Source organism: Ptiloglossa arizonensis, chromosome 6, assembly GCF_051014685.1.
Source record: "Ptiloglossa arizonensis isolate GNS036 chromosome 6, iyPtiAriz1_principal, whole genome shotgun sequence".
In the NCBI taxonomy this organism is placed as follows: Eukaryota; Metazoa; Arthropoda; class Insecta; order Hymenoptera; family Colletidae; genus Ptiloglossa; species Ptiloglossa arizonensis.
In genome coordinates this window covers 20,252,366-20,266,744 of record NC_135053.1, presented here as the reverse complement: position 1 = coordinate 20,266,744, position 14,379 = coordinate 20,252,366, and the positions used below count along the sequence as shown (strand labels likewise).

At 29.0% G+C, this 14,379-nt stretch overlaps 3 protein-coding genes across 11 annotated transcripts; 2 read left to right on the top strand and 1 right to left on the bottom strand.

Moving 5' to 3' along the window:
- The first annotated feature begins 102 nt into the window (after positions 1–102).
- Positions 103–6,678, top strand: Ais (DExD-box helicase 52). 3 transcript variants are annotated; one of them, XM_076313921.1, is made up of 14 exons: positions 104–424; positions 518–617; positions 703–948; positions 1,022–1,207; positions 1,277–1,532; positions 1,606–1,678; positions 1,774–1,977; positions 2,073–2,163; positions 2,256–2,378; positions 2,460–2,610; positions 2,670–2,745; positions 2,827–2,991; positions 3,072–3,168; positions 6,503–6,678. In XM_076313921.1, exons 2-13 carry the CDS (start codon positions 531–533, stop codon positions 3,109–3,111), a joined length of 1,698 nt encoding a protein of 565 aa, XP_076170036.1. In that variant the 5' UTR covers positions 104–424; positions 518–530; the 3' UTR covers positions 3,112–3,168; positions 6,503–6,678. The 3 variants fall into 3 exon arrangements, with proteins under 3 accessions (XP_076170038.1, XP_076170036.1, XP_076170037.1); XM_076313922.1 differs by lacking the exon at positions 6,503–6,678 and adding an exon at positions 5,057–5,934; XM_076313923.1 differs by lacking the exons at positions 3,072–3,168; positions 6,503–6,678 and having other exon boundaries at positions 103–424; positions 2,832–2,991.
- On the bottom strand, positions 3,239–10,582 carry Hfw (leucine-rich repeat domain-containing protein hfw). 5 transcript variants are annotated; one of them, XM_076313928.1, is made up of 8 exons: positions 10,577–10,582; positions 6,402–6,695; positions 5,709–6,023; positions 5,439–5,608; positions 5,159–5,341; positions 4,755–4,913; positions 4,555–4,671; positions 3,239–4,491 (listed from the first exon to the last, which is right to left on the bottom strand). In XM_076313928.1, the coding sequence occupies exons 2-8, from the start codon at positions 6,676–6,678 to the stop codon at positions 4,219–4,221; spliced, it is 1,494 nt and encodes a 497-aa protein (XP_076170043.1). In that variant the 5' UTR covers positions 6,679–6,695; positions 10,577–10,582; the 3' UTR covers positions 3,239–4,218. The 5 variants fall into 5 exon arrangements, with proteins under 5 accessions (XP_076170043.1, XP_076170042.1, XP_076170039.1 ...); XM_076313927.1 differs by lacking the exon at positions 10,577–10,582 and adding an exon at positions 9,247–9,266 and having other exon boundaries at positions 6,402–6,678; XM_076313924.1 differs by lacking the exon at positions 10,577–10,582 and adding an exon at positions 8,297–9,176.
- LOC143148056 (arf-GAP with dual PH domain-containing protein 1) lies at positions 9,710–13,531 on the top strand. 3 transcript variants are annotated; one of them, XM_076313929.1, is made up of 6 exons: positions 9,710–11,158; positions 11,978–12,203; positions 12,282–12,480; positions 12,561–12,920; positions 13,004–13,226; positions 13,312–13,531. In XM_076313929.1, the coding sequence occupies exons 1-6, from the start codon at positions 11,077–11,079 to the stop codon at positions 13,377–13,379; spliced, it is 1,158 nt and encodes a 385-aa protein (XP_076170044.1). In that variant the 5' UTR covers positions 9,710–11,076; the 3' UTR covers positions 13,380–13,531. The 3 variants fall into 3 exon arrangements, with proteins under 3 accessions (XP_076170044.1, XP_076170045.1, XP_076170046.1); XM_076313930.1 differs by having other exon boundaries at positions 11,070–11,158; positions 11,957–12,203; XM_076313931.1 differs by lacking the exon at positions 9,710–11,158 and having other exon boundaries at positions 12,075–12,207.
- Positions 13,532–14,379: the final 848 nt, after the last annotated feature.

Sequence of the window (14,379 nt, the reverse complement as noted above, 5' to 3'; positions counted from 1 at the left end):
AACTTTAATGATCGCCATCTGTTAGTGATGTAAAGAAGGAAAAGGAATTGAATTTCATCTTATTTTCACAAGATGGCTTCAATGCCGTGAAGTTTCGATTGGGTGTAAATTTAATTAAATTATTTGAAACTCTTAAACAATTAATTATAATAAAAAAATTGTTATGTATCAAATACAATTATTATATTGTCCGTCCTTCGGGTAATCGATGCTACAAACAAGATATAGAATTTTGTATTCGTCACATCATTTCTTCATTTATCTCGTACCGTCACCCGCTTGTTTTGAGTCTCTTTACTTCGCTCTCATTCAAATACGAGAAAACGCCACAAGTGGTCAAAATATTAATGACTGATAAATACATGATTTTATTTACCTGTATTCTAGCTTCAAGTTGAATAGACAATATTATTTTCATTACATGGTGAGCATTATTTCGGTTTATCACAATAAAGGTTATATCTATTGCAAGCACATGTGTACCTAAATTACGAGCAAACTGATTATCATTAAATAGAAAAGAAAGGAAGATGGACGCGTATGAACTATTTCAAAAACTTTCTACGGGTGTGAAATTTGACAAGAAGCGTTTCCATGCCGAGGCAGAAAGATTTCAGGTAATCTCTCAAATTAATTAAGGTTACAAATATAAACACATTTTAAACATGTTTTAACAGACATAAACATTTTGTTTTGCAACAGCTTGTCAAAAAACGGACTGAAAATACGTTTAAAAATGAAGAAAATTCGATTAAAACGTCCAATAGCTCAAATTGTTCAATATTGTCTACAAAAAGAAAATATAACGAAATTGATAATGAAGTAAAAGATACTGAGTTAATGCTACTAGATGGAATATCTCTTTCGAAAAATAAAAATAAAGTAAAATCTAAAAAGCAAAAAGAATTTTTGAATGAAGAAAAACAATTAAAACTGGAACAGGAAAAGGTTTTAAACATTGAGTTATTATTAATTAAATGCCTGTAAAGGTAAACTTTTAAAGAACTATTCTTTTGTTTAGATTAACCAGTTCCGTAATCAACATCACATAAGTGTCACAGGCAGTCGTGTGCCTGAACCTATATCAAAATTTATCGATTTATCTACAGTTTATGGTGTAACCGAAAAATTAATAAACAATGTTATGAACTGTGGTTATATAGATCCTACACCAATTCAAATGCAAGCTATGCCTATTATGTTGCAAGTAAAGTAATTGTAGCCTGTAATTTATATTTTAATTATAACAAAAATTTTACTAAAATAATTAAAACAGGGTAGACAAATATTAGCTTGTGCTCCAACAGGATCTGGTAAAACAGCTGCTTTTTTGTTACCAATAATTCATCATTTACGTGGAGCACAAAACCAAGGATTTAGAGCTATTATTTTGAGCCCTACGAGAGAATTAGCTAAACAAACATATAGAGAATGTGTACGCCTTAGTGAAGGGTATAATTTTAGAGTTCATATTATAAGTAAAATTAACCAAGCATTAAGCAAATATGGACCTAAAAGTTCACAAAAATTTGGTTAGTATAAAACATTCAGAAACTTTCAATAAATTAATTTAGTTCATTCAAAATACCGATTTTTAATTTACAGATATATTAATTACGACTCCAAAGAGAATAATATTTCTTTTAAATCAGGATCCACCAGCTGTATCTTTAAGCAAGTAATAAAATTCTCTCATTTATATTTTCATAAATTTTATTTTACCTCAATTCCATCTTAATACAACATAATATTTACATAATTAAATCTATATAGTGTTAAATGGCTAATTGTGGATGAGGCTGATAAACTTTTTGAAGACGGAACACGGTGCTTCAGAGATCAGTTGGGAGAAATTACAAAAGCATGTACCAATGAAAGTTTGCGTACAGCAATGTTTAGTGCAACCAATACTCCTATAGTGACAAAATGGTGTCGACATAATTTGAAACGTCTTATAACAGTTACCGTTGGTCACAGGTTTACAATATTTTCTTTTTCTTCATAACATTTAATAAGAAAAGTTTCCATTACATGCCTAAGCAATGTATTTACCAATGTTATATTTACTGTAGAAATGCTGCAACCAATTTAGTAGAACAAGAACTCCTATTTGTTGGAACAGAAAGAGGAAAACTCGTAGCGATTAGAAATATTATTCAAAAGGTAGGATATAATATGGCACATAAATTGATTGAATTCCACTTTGTTCCATTTCTAAATAGTTTTAATAAATTACATTATTACATTTAATAAAGGGAGTATTGCCACCTGTACTAGTGTTTGTACAAAGTAAAGAAAGAGCACAAGAATTATTTAATGAACTTATATATGATGGAATTAACGTTGATGTTATTCATGCTGATAGGACGCAAACACAGGTAACTTTATATACTATACAACAGATTATCACTTATTAACAAGATTGAATTCAATAAAGATTTTGTTTCTTTTCATTTTAGAGAGACAATGTTGTTCGTTGCTTCAGAGAAGGAAAGATATGGGTTTTGATATGTACGGAATTAATGGCAAGAGGTATTGATTTTAAGGGTGTAAATCTTGTCATTAATTATGATTTTCCACCATCTGCTATTTCTTACGTTCATAGAATTGGTATGTATTTCTAAATTTTATGTAAAAATATGTATCTTAAAATTTTAATCATTAAATAGGTCGTACTGGCAGGGCTGGACATAGAGGAAAAGCAATTACCTTTTTTACTGAGCAAGATACTACAAATTTAAGAAGGTAATTATTAATAATCAGCTAGATTAATAAAATAATTAAAAATAACTCTATTATATTGATTAAATTATATTAATATTTTAGCATAGCTGTTGTAATGCGAGAGTCTGGGTGCAATGTTCCCGAATATATGTTAGCTATGAAAAAACATACGAAAAAGGAAAGACGAACACTTGAACATGCAGCTCCTACCAGAGAAACAATATCTAGTATACCAACATTTAAACGACATAATAAAAGAAAAATAAGGTATAATGCTTTTACATTTATATTTTCAATAATGTAAAACGCTACTCTTTATAATTTGGTTTCTTTTTTGCTAATTACAGAAAAATTGCGGAAAATATTTCTGATAATAATGGAAAGTAATTTTCAATTAAAGTAAAATAAACATTATGTAAAAAAATAAAAATCATGGATACCGAGGTAATAATTGATTACTATTTCTAAAAACTTTGAATGCATAATATACAATAAAATAAATAACAATATTACATGCATTTTGAAAATATTCTATCAGTATATTTTGATTATGAAATATTATTAATGTTAAATACGAACAATAACTTCTAATAAAAAATATCACATCTTTATTACGCAATAACAATATACTAAATTGACGTATCTGATATGCATTATTATCCTGCATTAAGACATACGACAATTAACGGCCCCTGTTTAGTAAACACGCATTTCGAGTAAATTATAATAGATTAATGTTAATTGATGTTTGTTAAAATAGATTATTTTTAATCAAAAGTGACGACAATATTGTTTGTAAATAATTGTACTATAATTTTTGGAACAGTACCACAACCTGTGGTTAAATAAAAATATAAATTACTTACAATTCTAATTATATATAATTTTGTAATGTTGAATATTAATTATTGAGAAAATATAAAATGCATTGAGACTCACTAATCTATTAAAAAAAGTGACATTTAACCACATTGCTATTTAAAATCCCATAATTTAAGCAGTTAACCACTTTTGCTGCAACTGCATACAAAATAATGCAATTATTTGATATATGATACATTCATAGTTTAAGTAATTATTTTTTTGCCAAACATAATTATTTGTTTAAATATTCCAATTATAAATTACTGTTTATCTCTGTGAATGTATATGCGAGCACACGTGTTACAATTAGGAAGGCACTTGACAGAGACATCTGATACTTAACAAAGTATTAACACATTCACGACGGCGCCTGATTTCATTCATTTACTCATTGTGCGGCGTGATATTAAAAATTGGGCAGTATTGTTTGCTTTATTATTTGGTACAAACGAGTAAATCTTTACAAATTGCTACTCGATCTATGGAGTATCAAGCCATCTTATGCAGATACAAAGGAGCGGTGGGTCACGTCATCGTGAACGCGTTAAAAAAAAGTGAACACATTTTTTAATTTTGCAGAAATGGTATCAAGATTTTGTTTGTTGATAAATCATGAGTAAAAATGTAACGCTAAGTCTCGCATAGCCAATCACAAGGTAATTTTGGCATTTTGTTTGCTGGCCATGGAAGATATCCTGCTGTTTTAAAGATCCAATAATCATAAGACACTTTAGCTATCAGACTTATTAAGAGTACGACTTCCGTAGCAATAATATAGTAAATATAATCCGTCCAATCACCTGGATAGACGCACATTTTCGATGGTTCTAAATCAATAACTTTTTCCTTTACATTTTCGCATAACACTTCATCTGAATCTAATATGCGAGTTTGTAGCCATACCTAGGACATAATTTTAAATATCATGCATATTTATTTACACATTTAAATATAATGCATACGCACCTTTAAGTATTTAGCCGTATTACAATCGCAATGTAGTTCGTTTCCTCCGAGTTTTACCAACCTCGAACTGCTAAAACTTTTATCATGAGTATTGGGACTCAAAATGTATGTTGGAAGCTAAAAATTTAAATCAATATCAATATAATTCCCAAATATTCATTTTCATTATGTATCACAATCTTGTTACTGCTTTTACTTACAGATTTGATTTTGTTATACCGCAGACTAAGTAGGGCATAGTTGTCTAAAAATTTGGATCCTTCCAGTTTATTTATAGATGATATATTATTATAATCTGCATAAAATTCTCTAATATCTTCATAACACGGATTAGTACTAAGATCATCCAATGCAGTAATCTGTAACAGTGTACCACAATAGCTAAAAACACTTAAACAATGTTTTTACAAGGTTAAATGAATGAAAGAATGAAAAATGAAGTACACAATAAAGTAAAAAGACACTACTATTTTTTTTCATGCAATACCTTTTATTTTATTAGATCCACTATCGAAGATTGCATGAAGTGCCCATATAGGTTTAGTGGAAACGTTTTATGATATTGTTGACATAAACAATGCAAGAAAGTGTAAAATTTACGTACGTTGTTGTACGACACATTCAGTGCTATGGTATTGCGAGGTAACTTTTCAGGCAATTCAGTGATTTGAATTCCGCTGCAATCCACGTTTACCGCTAAAGTCGGTGGTTTACCTTCAACAATATCCATTCTCCTGAAATTGCATTGACACTGCCAAGTATCCCCTTTAGGACATTCTGTTTGCAACTATAAGACAATCAAATAGTTTTTAAATATTGAACATCAAAGTTATATTGTATTATGTGCTAAAAATGTTATTTATATTATATTTTGAAAATATTACCAAACTAAGATATCGAACTTGTTTCAGTGGAACTTGCTCAGTAGTATTGAACCAATGCCATGTCTTACTTGCTGAACATACAGTTTCATTTTCGCGATTGAAATTAATTTGCTTTTCTCCTGTTTTATTAATATATTGATAGATATCATGACACCAAAGTGTATTTGTTCCTAAACGTAATAAACTACATTACTTATACACAATATTTATAAAGTATTAGTATCAAAATGAGAAATCTTTTCTTTTTATGAATACCTATGATTTACCTACCTGAAATATCTAGCCAAAATTCACGGCCATTCATTGTGTTCAAAGCTGGTAAATGTGTAAGATTATTGTAAGACAAATCCAAAGTAGTGAGTTGAACTAAGCGAGTGAGTGAATTATTTTCTACTTCAATAAGAGCATTGTTTGAAAGGTTTAAACATAATGTTGGTGTCATCATCAGAAATTGTCCTTTTACCCGATTAATTCTTCCATCTGTTATTGCAAGTGATTTTAATCTTCTCCATCGAATTTCACTTACATTAAATACATCTAATGTTGCATTTCTTATATGTATATAGGATATATTTGATGGAAATCCTGTAATATTGAGAAAACTTTTAGAAAATATTTCAAATAGTTTTATCAATACAATGTTTTAAAGTTTAATAATATATAAATACTATTGCCATTTAGAAGGTACATGAATATATTTTGAGTATAGAAATGTAGTGCCTTTTATAATAATTTTTATGGAAATCAATACTTAATGTTGAGCACAAACATATATTTAACATATCTATATATACGATTTAATATAGAGGACAATAATTTATAATAATTACCTTATTAGGTCCATAGTATAAGGTACATGTGGTAAATCATGTATAAAAATCCAAATTAGAATAGAAATAATTATTGCAGAAACTATTTCTTATTTCATTGAATGATAATATAATAGAACAGTCTTATAATTACCTGCACAGGACAGTTCAGACTCAAAGTTTCTACTATCCAAGTTGCAACAAAGAACAGCATTATCTTCAGGATTATTATGGGCAAGAATGATTTTTTTGCAGGAACATCCAGTTTTCTCAACATTGGGACACTCGCTTAATTGCTGATGAAAACACTGATCCAAAAGTCCACCAGACATTCCTGTAATTGAAGTTGACGAAGAGGTTTGTTGATCTTCTTCAGTTCGTGCACTTGCTACTCCTACATACAAGCACATCATTATGGCGAACCACTGCATCTGCAATTTAGTCAAATCTTTTAAAGGAATAAAAATGCAAACAATGTTTTACTCTTTATGTATGTAAAATGCAATTATATGTACTGAAAATATTAATTCATAGAAACATACAAATCTAGTGTGTAAGTAATTTTTCATTTCTAATTCAATTACTCATATATGTATACCCATGATAACAAAATGTAAATAAAAAATTTATTAAAAAAATAAAATTTTAACCAAAATATTTTTTTAATCGACTACAACTTCCATTATAATTTGCATGCAACATATGTCGTATTATTTTTGGAATACACAGTATTATTCGCGCGAAAATGTATATTGATTAAATTTATTAAAGTTAATAACCCGGCTAATAACCCAATTGTTTTAATCGTATTTCTGGTGATAGTTTCGCTATTAAACAAAACAATAGTTACACAATAAAAAAAAATAATGTAAAAATTAATATATATATATCACTCAATATTTTATTTTTTCTCTTACTTTCATATATTTAGCGTTCGAACATTGTTCAACTTGTGCAAACAATGAAACACCTTGTTAAGAATTCAAGTAAATTTTGATAAGCTAAACCTAACTTAACGGTAATAAACTTTTAGTATTACGTTTCTTTATAGTTATTTTACTACGCATTAAGCTTGGTATCATAATGATCGATATTACTAAATAATATAATAAAATTTCGTATTATTTAACATAATTTTTTCGCAATATCAATCTATAATATTATATAAACATATGTTTCATCTGAATAAACAACACTCGTTTAATAGCAGAATTAAAGTTTCTAATCTTAGTTACGGTGATGAACGTAACGCATTCCTTTTTTTTTTTACATAAGCTGAAGTTACCGCCATGAATTTTTTTGGCTGTATATTAAACGATTAAAAATATCGATATATCGTGTATTTATAAGCTTTGCGTACGTACGTACATGTATATGTATATATGTATGTATACATTTTATGCACAGAAATAAGAATATTGTACATAAAAAGATATATCATCTAAATAAATTGTTGTTTCTTGAAACACATATTCACATATTACGATTCAGTAAAATAAAATTTAAAATTCGACTATTCATTATATTAAATGTTAAAATTCGTTATTCAATTGGAATTTATTTACAAATAATACTATAAAAGTGTGCTTACGTTTGTCCTCGTATGAATAATTATATATTTAATTAATAAAATTTACTCCTAATTTTGTGAAGTTGTAAAATACTAAAACATGTACTATGTAAAAATTAATACACACAATTATATATGTATATTTGTAAGATGCACGATCAAAAAAAAAGTTGTTTATATCATTTTCTTTTATAATTAAAATTAAAACATTTGTATTAACTGTACCAAATAAAAAATTACACGATTTATATTGCATTCTAGGAAATTTGTTGCGTTTTAACAAATGTATCAACAATTTTGACAATAGGTAAAAATAATGTAAAAATGTTGACAGTATTAATGTATTTTAATAGCAGGGAAATAAATTAATTGTTTGGTCGTTTATAGGGAATGGAAGAAATATGTTTTACATATTTTAATTAATAACGATTCATTGTACAAATAAAAATATTGCGATAAATGTTTTTTATTTAAATTACCTTCATCTTGCATAAGTTTATGGTAAGCAAGATTACGATCGAAAGAATTCCACCTACATTGCGAGGAAATTCTTGAAATGAATTGCCTTCAATTTATAGTAGAACTATGTTGTCCGTATAAGTTGTACAAGATAACTCTCACAAACAGAAGCGGTTGGTCACAATTGACAACAAGCAGAATTTTGTTTTTGTGGGGAAAAAGAACACATTGCGCATTCGCACTAAGAACGTGGGTAAATTAATTCGTTTAGCAGTCTCCGACACTTTGGGTCATATGGGTCGACCTATTAATGAATCAAAATTGGTTAGCTGCTGGCAGAACGCGTCACTTTATTACACTCGTTTGCCCCGTACGAACGATAAATCACTACATAAACGGAGTCAACGTTGAGCTTCTCTACTACTTTTCTTGTATTTTATTTGTTTTATTTTCATGGATTCCAATACTGCGCCAGTTATCGAAAGCAACGTTGCAAAGCTATCTCTGATTTCGCACTGTGTACCCAAATAAATTTGAACATGAACATTTGTAATTGATCTCTACCGAGAATATTAAGTTAAACTCCGCTTTTTCTTTATCCATAATTCGTACTACCGCTTACAAATGCTGTAGTAATAGACTAAAGTTATTAATAATATCCTTCTATACGTAGATATTAATTCGTATAATGTTCATTGCTGAGCGAAAACGAAAAGGTTAGATCGCATTAATTCCCGATTTAATCGTATCAATTATTACATTCAGTTTTAAAACTATATTATCGATTAAACATACATATAATGATTATTTACACCATTTAATTTGAGAGTTAAAACAAATGTAATAAACACTCATACAAAATGTTCAGTATGGTGATTATGTTAAAAAATATTACGTTCCAAGATTCGCGAATAAATATTATCAATTTTTCACAATTGAGAGTTATCACATCATAATTAGATACGTTTACCATTTGTATATATGCATATACTTATGCCATCAATAATAGTTATTCTCGAAACTGCTTTTTTTCGATATCGACATTATACGAGTAATTTTTGAGCGTCACATATTACCTATATACATAAACATACATCTATATAGACATATTTTTTACGGATAATGATTTATTAAAAACTTCACGTACATATGTAAACACGATATATATATATATATATATATATACTATCTTAAGGTAATATGCGAATGAAAATGTGTATGTAAGATTTTTTTGAAACTGTATTTTTTAACTAGAAAAAAAATTAAATATAAATTAATAAACAAGCAAACGTGACCTCACTCAGCAGCATTAATTCGTTCCCGTTTGAGGGGAAAGTCACCAAGTTCCCTTCTCCTTCATGGTACGCTTTTAATTGTTGCACAACAGAAATGCTAGATGGAGCTACAAGAACGGTGGATGAAGAGCACGAAGTCATTCTAGCCATTGTGCTGTCAATCGCATCATAGATTGTAAATATGGATCATACAAATAACAATAATCTGTTAACAGCATCGCAATATTTAAATGAATTATTTATCATAAACTTTAAACGCTTTTGACAAAGCATAGTTTCTATTTCGTAGACACAGTAGTAGATTATTGTTAATTCATTGCGATGTATGGGACTTGTTGCATAATGTTTCGAAATGTTCAATTTGGTTCATACGTAAATTGTCCGAGTTTATTATAGGATCGGCGGTAAATAGGGGTAGTGGCAGAATGGCACTGCGCTCCATCTAGCTATTTAACTGTGCAACAATTAGAAGTGTAGCATAAAATGATAGTGGGACTAGTAACTTTCCCCACAACAGACATGAATTAATATTGAACGCTTATGAATTTATATATTTACGTGAAAAATATTTATTTTTATAAATGAAGAGGAATAAAAACATTGAAAATATTAATAAATTATTAATAGTAATGTAAAAAACATTGTAATGCCAGAAAGAAAATAAGAAAACAGTTGAAGCTACAGAATTCTACTAACAGATCAAGTAAAAATGTTCAATGTAAGCTCGGATGACATATTCGTCGATAGCACGTATTTCCATCCTTGACACATGTTTACCGTAAGCGGAAGTGACCACGACCAAAGTGAAGGAAATTTGACTAATGTGATTTACCCAAACTATTTTGTTAACAGTAAAACACGCAATTAAATATATTGAATAGCTTATTATCTATTGCCTGTTTAGTTTAAAATCCGGTTGGTCCGCTATGTGTTTTGTAATAAGTTTGCGGTATAGATAAAAACACGAAGAAACGTGATAAACGGTAAAAACACTCACTAACAGACCTGTTATTAAAAAATTGTTGTAAAACTATATTTCATCTAACGGGTTAACACTTGGGATAAACAAAACCACGTGACTACGACAGAACTGAAACGGCGGGGAGTATGCCTTGAAGAGATACAGATACAATAGGGTTTATATAAGTTACTATTTATCTATAATAATCAACTCCATTTTGAAAACGATAATATTAATGATCATTTTTTAATAGAAGCTTTGTTATCAGTTTTTGAAACGTTTGTTAAATCCTTCTTGTTCCAACGTATTATTTAACGAATTTACAGTACCCTCAAAAGCAGAATAATTTGTTGTGTAGCAAACCAATCAAATTCTGTCGAAACACGTGGTTTTGTTTATCCCGAGTGTATCATTTCATTACACGAAGTATATAATAGTATAGTAATTTCTTCTCGCAGTGTTAAGAATCTTTTAAGTGAGTTAACTTTCTGTATATTAAATTATCTTTGCATATACACATATTGCTGTTTGTCAGCGTTTTAAAATGGCGGACTTGAACGAGAAGTTGTTAACAGAACTCCTCAAGAAACCTGGAAATAATGTGTGTGCGGATTGTGGGGCAAAGAGTGAGTGGGTTTTTTGAGAAGCTTTGAATGCATAAGTGTACAAAAGACATCGCAAAGGATTTGTTTAATCATCCGTAAACCACTCAGTGATCACATTTGAAATCTTGTTTTCGTAACTTCGTTTACACTCAAGTACAAAATTATCTAATTACATTTGTAATATTGTGCAAATGAAATTAGAAATGTTATTAAATGAAATACAAGATAACGTTATTATTATTATTTAATGTCATTTTACTACGTATCGTCGATAGAATTACTTTTCGTAATATATAATACTTTGAAATACTGTTATTTCTAATTTAAGAAAATTTTTATTTGATTGCTAATATGTAATATAGTCACGGATCGTTATGTAAATTATCCTTGAATTAGACAAAATTTTACTCATCTTGAATACTTTTTAATTTTTCGTGTTTTACAATATAATTCGATATGAATAATTATAAAAGAAGCATAGGCAAATATGCATTACACTTGATAACAGTTTATTTTATGACTGTATATAGTAATAAAGAAATTTCATTTACATAGTTCGTCTTATTTGTTACGTTTATTTACCTCTCTCGCTATAGTATGAATTACTCTGAGACTTATCGTATTATTGTAGTTTTTCCTCCTGTCTTTTTTTAAATACTGATATTCGATTTGTCTTTGATTGAATAATATGTTTAATATTTTTTAATCTAATAATAACTATTGAAAAATATTGTACTATACATGTATATTATTTTATGATAAATTATCAAAAAATAATAAAGATTCAAATAGGAAGCTAAAAAAAATATTTTTATGCAGATAATTGGAATTAAATTCCAGATCCAGAATGGGCTTCTTATAACATAGGAATATTTGTATGCACAAGATGTGCAGGTGTACATAGATCAATGGGTGCACATATTTCCAAAGTTAAACATTTGAAGCTAGACAGGTGGGAAGATTCTCAGGTGAATAGAATTAGAGAAGTTGGTAATGTTGCAGCTAGACTTCATTACGAAGAACGTGTACCACCTTGTTATCGCACACCAGGTCCAGATGCACCACAGTAGGTTGTTGTGGATACATTTTAAATATTTATTTGAAAAAAAAATATTTTTTGGAGGTAACATGTTTTAATTGACAGAGTATTGGTGGAGCAGTGGATAAGAGCAAAATATGAAAGAGAAGAGTTTTGTCATCCAGAAAGGCAGAATCATTATGTTTCAGGGTTTATGGAAGGATTTTTAATGAAACGTGGCAAAGAAGATTCACGTTATCATCCTCGAAAATTTGTTCTCTGCGAAGCAGAAGATACCCTTAAGTATCATGTTAAAGAAAACAAGGTACATAGATATTAAATATTATACATATATTTTGTGTGATATGTACTGTTAATAATTTCAAAAACCTTTTTTATTGTAAGGAACCCAAAGCTGTTCTTAGAATATCAGAATTAAATGTAGCTTTTGCTCCTCCCAAAACTGGTAATCAAAATAGTCTACAAATATCATTCATGAAAGATGGCACAACAAGACATATCTATGTATACCATGAAGATCCAGAAGTGATTACAAATTGGTATCTAGCAATAAGATGTGCAAAATTGCATCGTTTAAAAGTTGCTTATCCAGGTGCAACAGAAGCTGAGTTATTATCACAGCTTACCAGAGACTTTCTGCGTGAAGGATTTTTGTGGAAAACTGGACCTAGGCATACAGATGCTTACAAAAAAAGGTGGTTTACATTAGATGGACGGAAACTTATGTATCATGATGATCCAATGGTGTGTACCTTTATTTAATAAATAATTTACATTTTTCAAGCATTACATAATACTTATTAAATGCATTTTATGGCAATTCAAAGGATGCACATCCAAAAGGTGAAATCTTCTTGGGTCACAGTTCAGATGGATTTGCAGTGAAAACAGGAGTACCTCCAGGTGCAAGAGATCAAGGTTTTTCATTTACTCTTGAAACACCAGACAGGACCTATCTTCTTTCTGCTCAAAGTGAAGATGATAGAACACAATGGATAAATGTAATTCAAAAGGTGATAGACAAACCACTTACTCCACAAGATGCAACTGGTACGTTTTATTCAATTGAAAGCAAAAAAAAAGTAGAATTTGAAATGTTTTTTCAGTAACATTGTTTTTTATTTGAACATTATAGTGGCAGCACGTCTTATAAGAAAGCGCACAGCTAGTGGAACAATAAATATATTTTCTTCTACAAGGTAGGGCTGGATTCCTCTTAGGTGCCTTTCCTAATTGTTAAAAATCAATATTACCTAGACGAACCAATTAAGCTGTTGTATTAAGAGACTATTGAGGAAGTAGATTACTCGACATGCATGGCGAATGAATAACGTGTCGTAATCGCACAATGCCGTCGAGTCATATATATATATATATATATATATATATTCATAATTACGCACGTTATACCATATATCGTGTGTGCGTGTGTGCATGTGTGCGCGTGCGTGTTATACACATATATAGCATTACAAGAGAATCTTTTAATCAATCATACAAAATTTTTTAATGTTTTCATATGGTCGCTATTAATAAATTTAAAAACTTATAATTTTCTATACAGATTATTCATTTATAGTACTACTTACTAAACACAGTCTATTGAATTTTCTGTATATTGAATTCATAAACTAATTTTACATTAAAGGATTAAAATTTACTTCAGTTTTAGATAGAAAATTGGTTATTTTCAATTATATTACAAAATATTCATGTATGTATATATGCATAAGACCGAATAAGATATAATGTAAATAGAGCATGATACACTGTTCGACGATACTTTTATCACAAGATGCTTTTCATTTGCTGTCAAATCAAGCAGACAGTATTATGCACTATATTATGACAAATTTTTACCTAATAATAATGCCTACATGATATTTATTCGCTGATAGTTAAAAATTTATGGTTCTATGAAACATGTAATGATTTTGTTTTGAAATTTTTGAGTAAGTGTTATGCAGTATAATATATAAAACGAAGAGACAAAATTAAACAATGTATTGAGGAACATAATGAATGTATAAATTCTGTTTCAAACATTAAATACTGCCTTGCAGTGTTTTTTTAAGTTATAGTAACTGTCAATTCATTTAGAGATTCAAGATAAACTCAAAGTCTCGAATAATAATGATATTCTGTATGGAAATAATAAATTTCTAAGGCCTAGTAACTGCATTTTTTATATAACCGCAAAAAG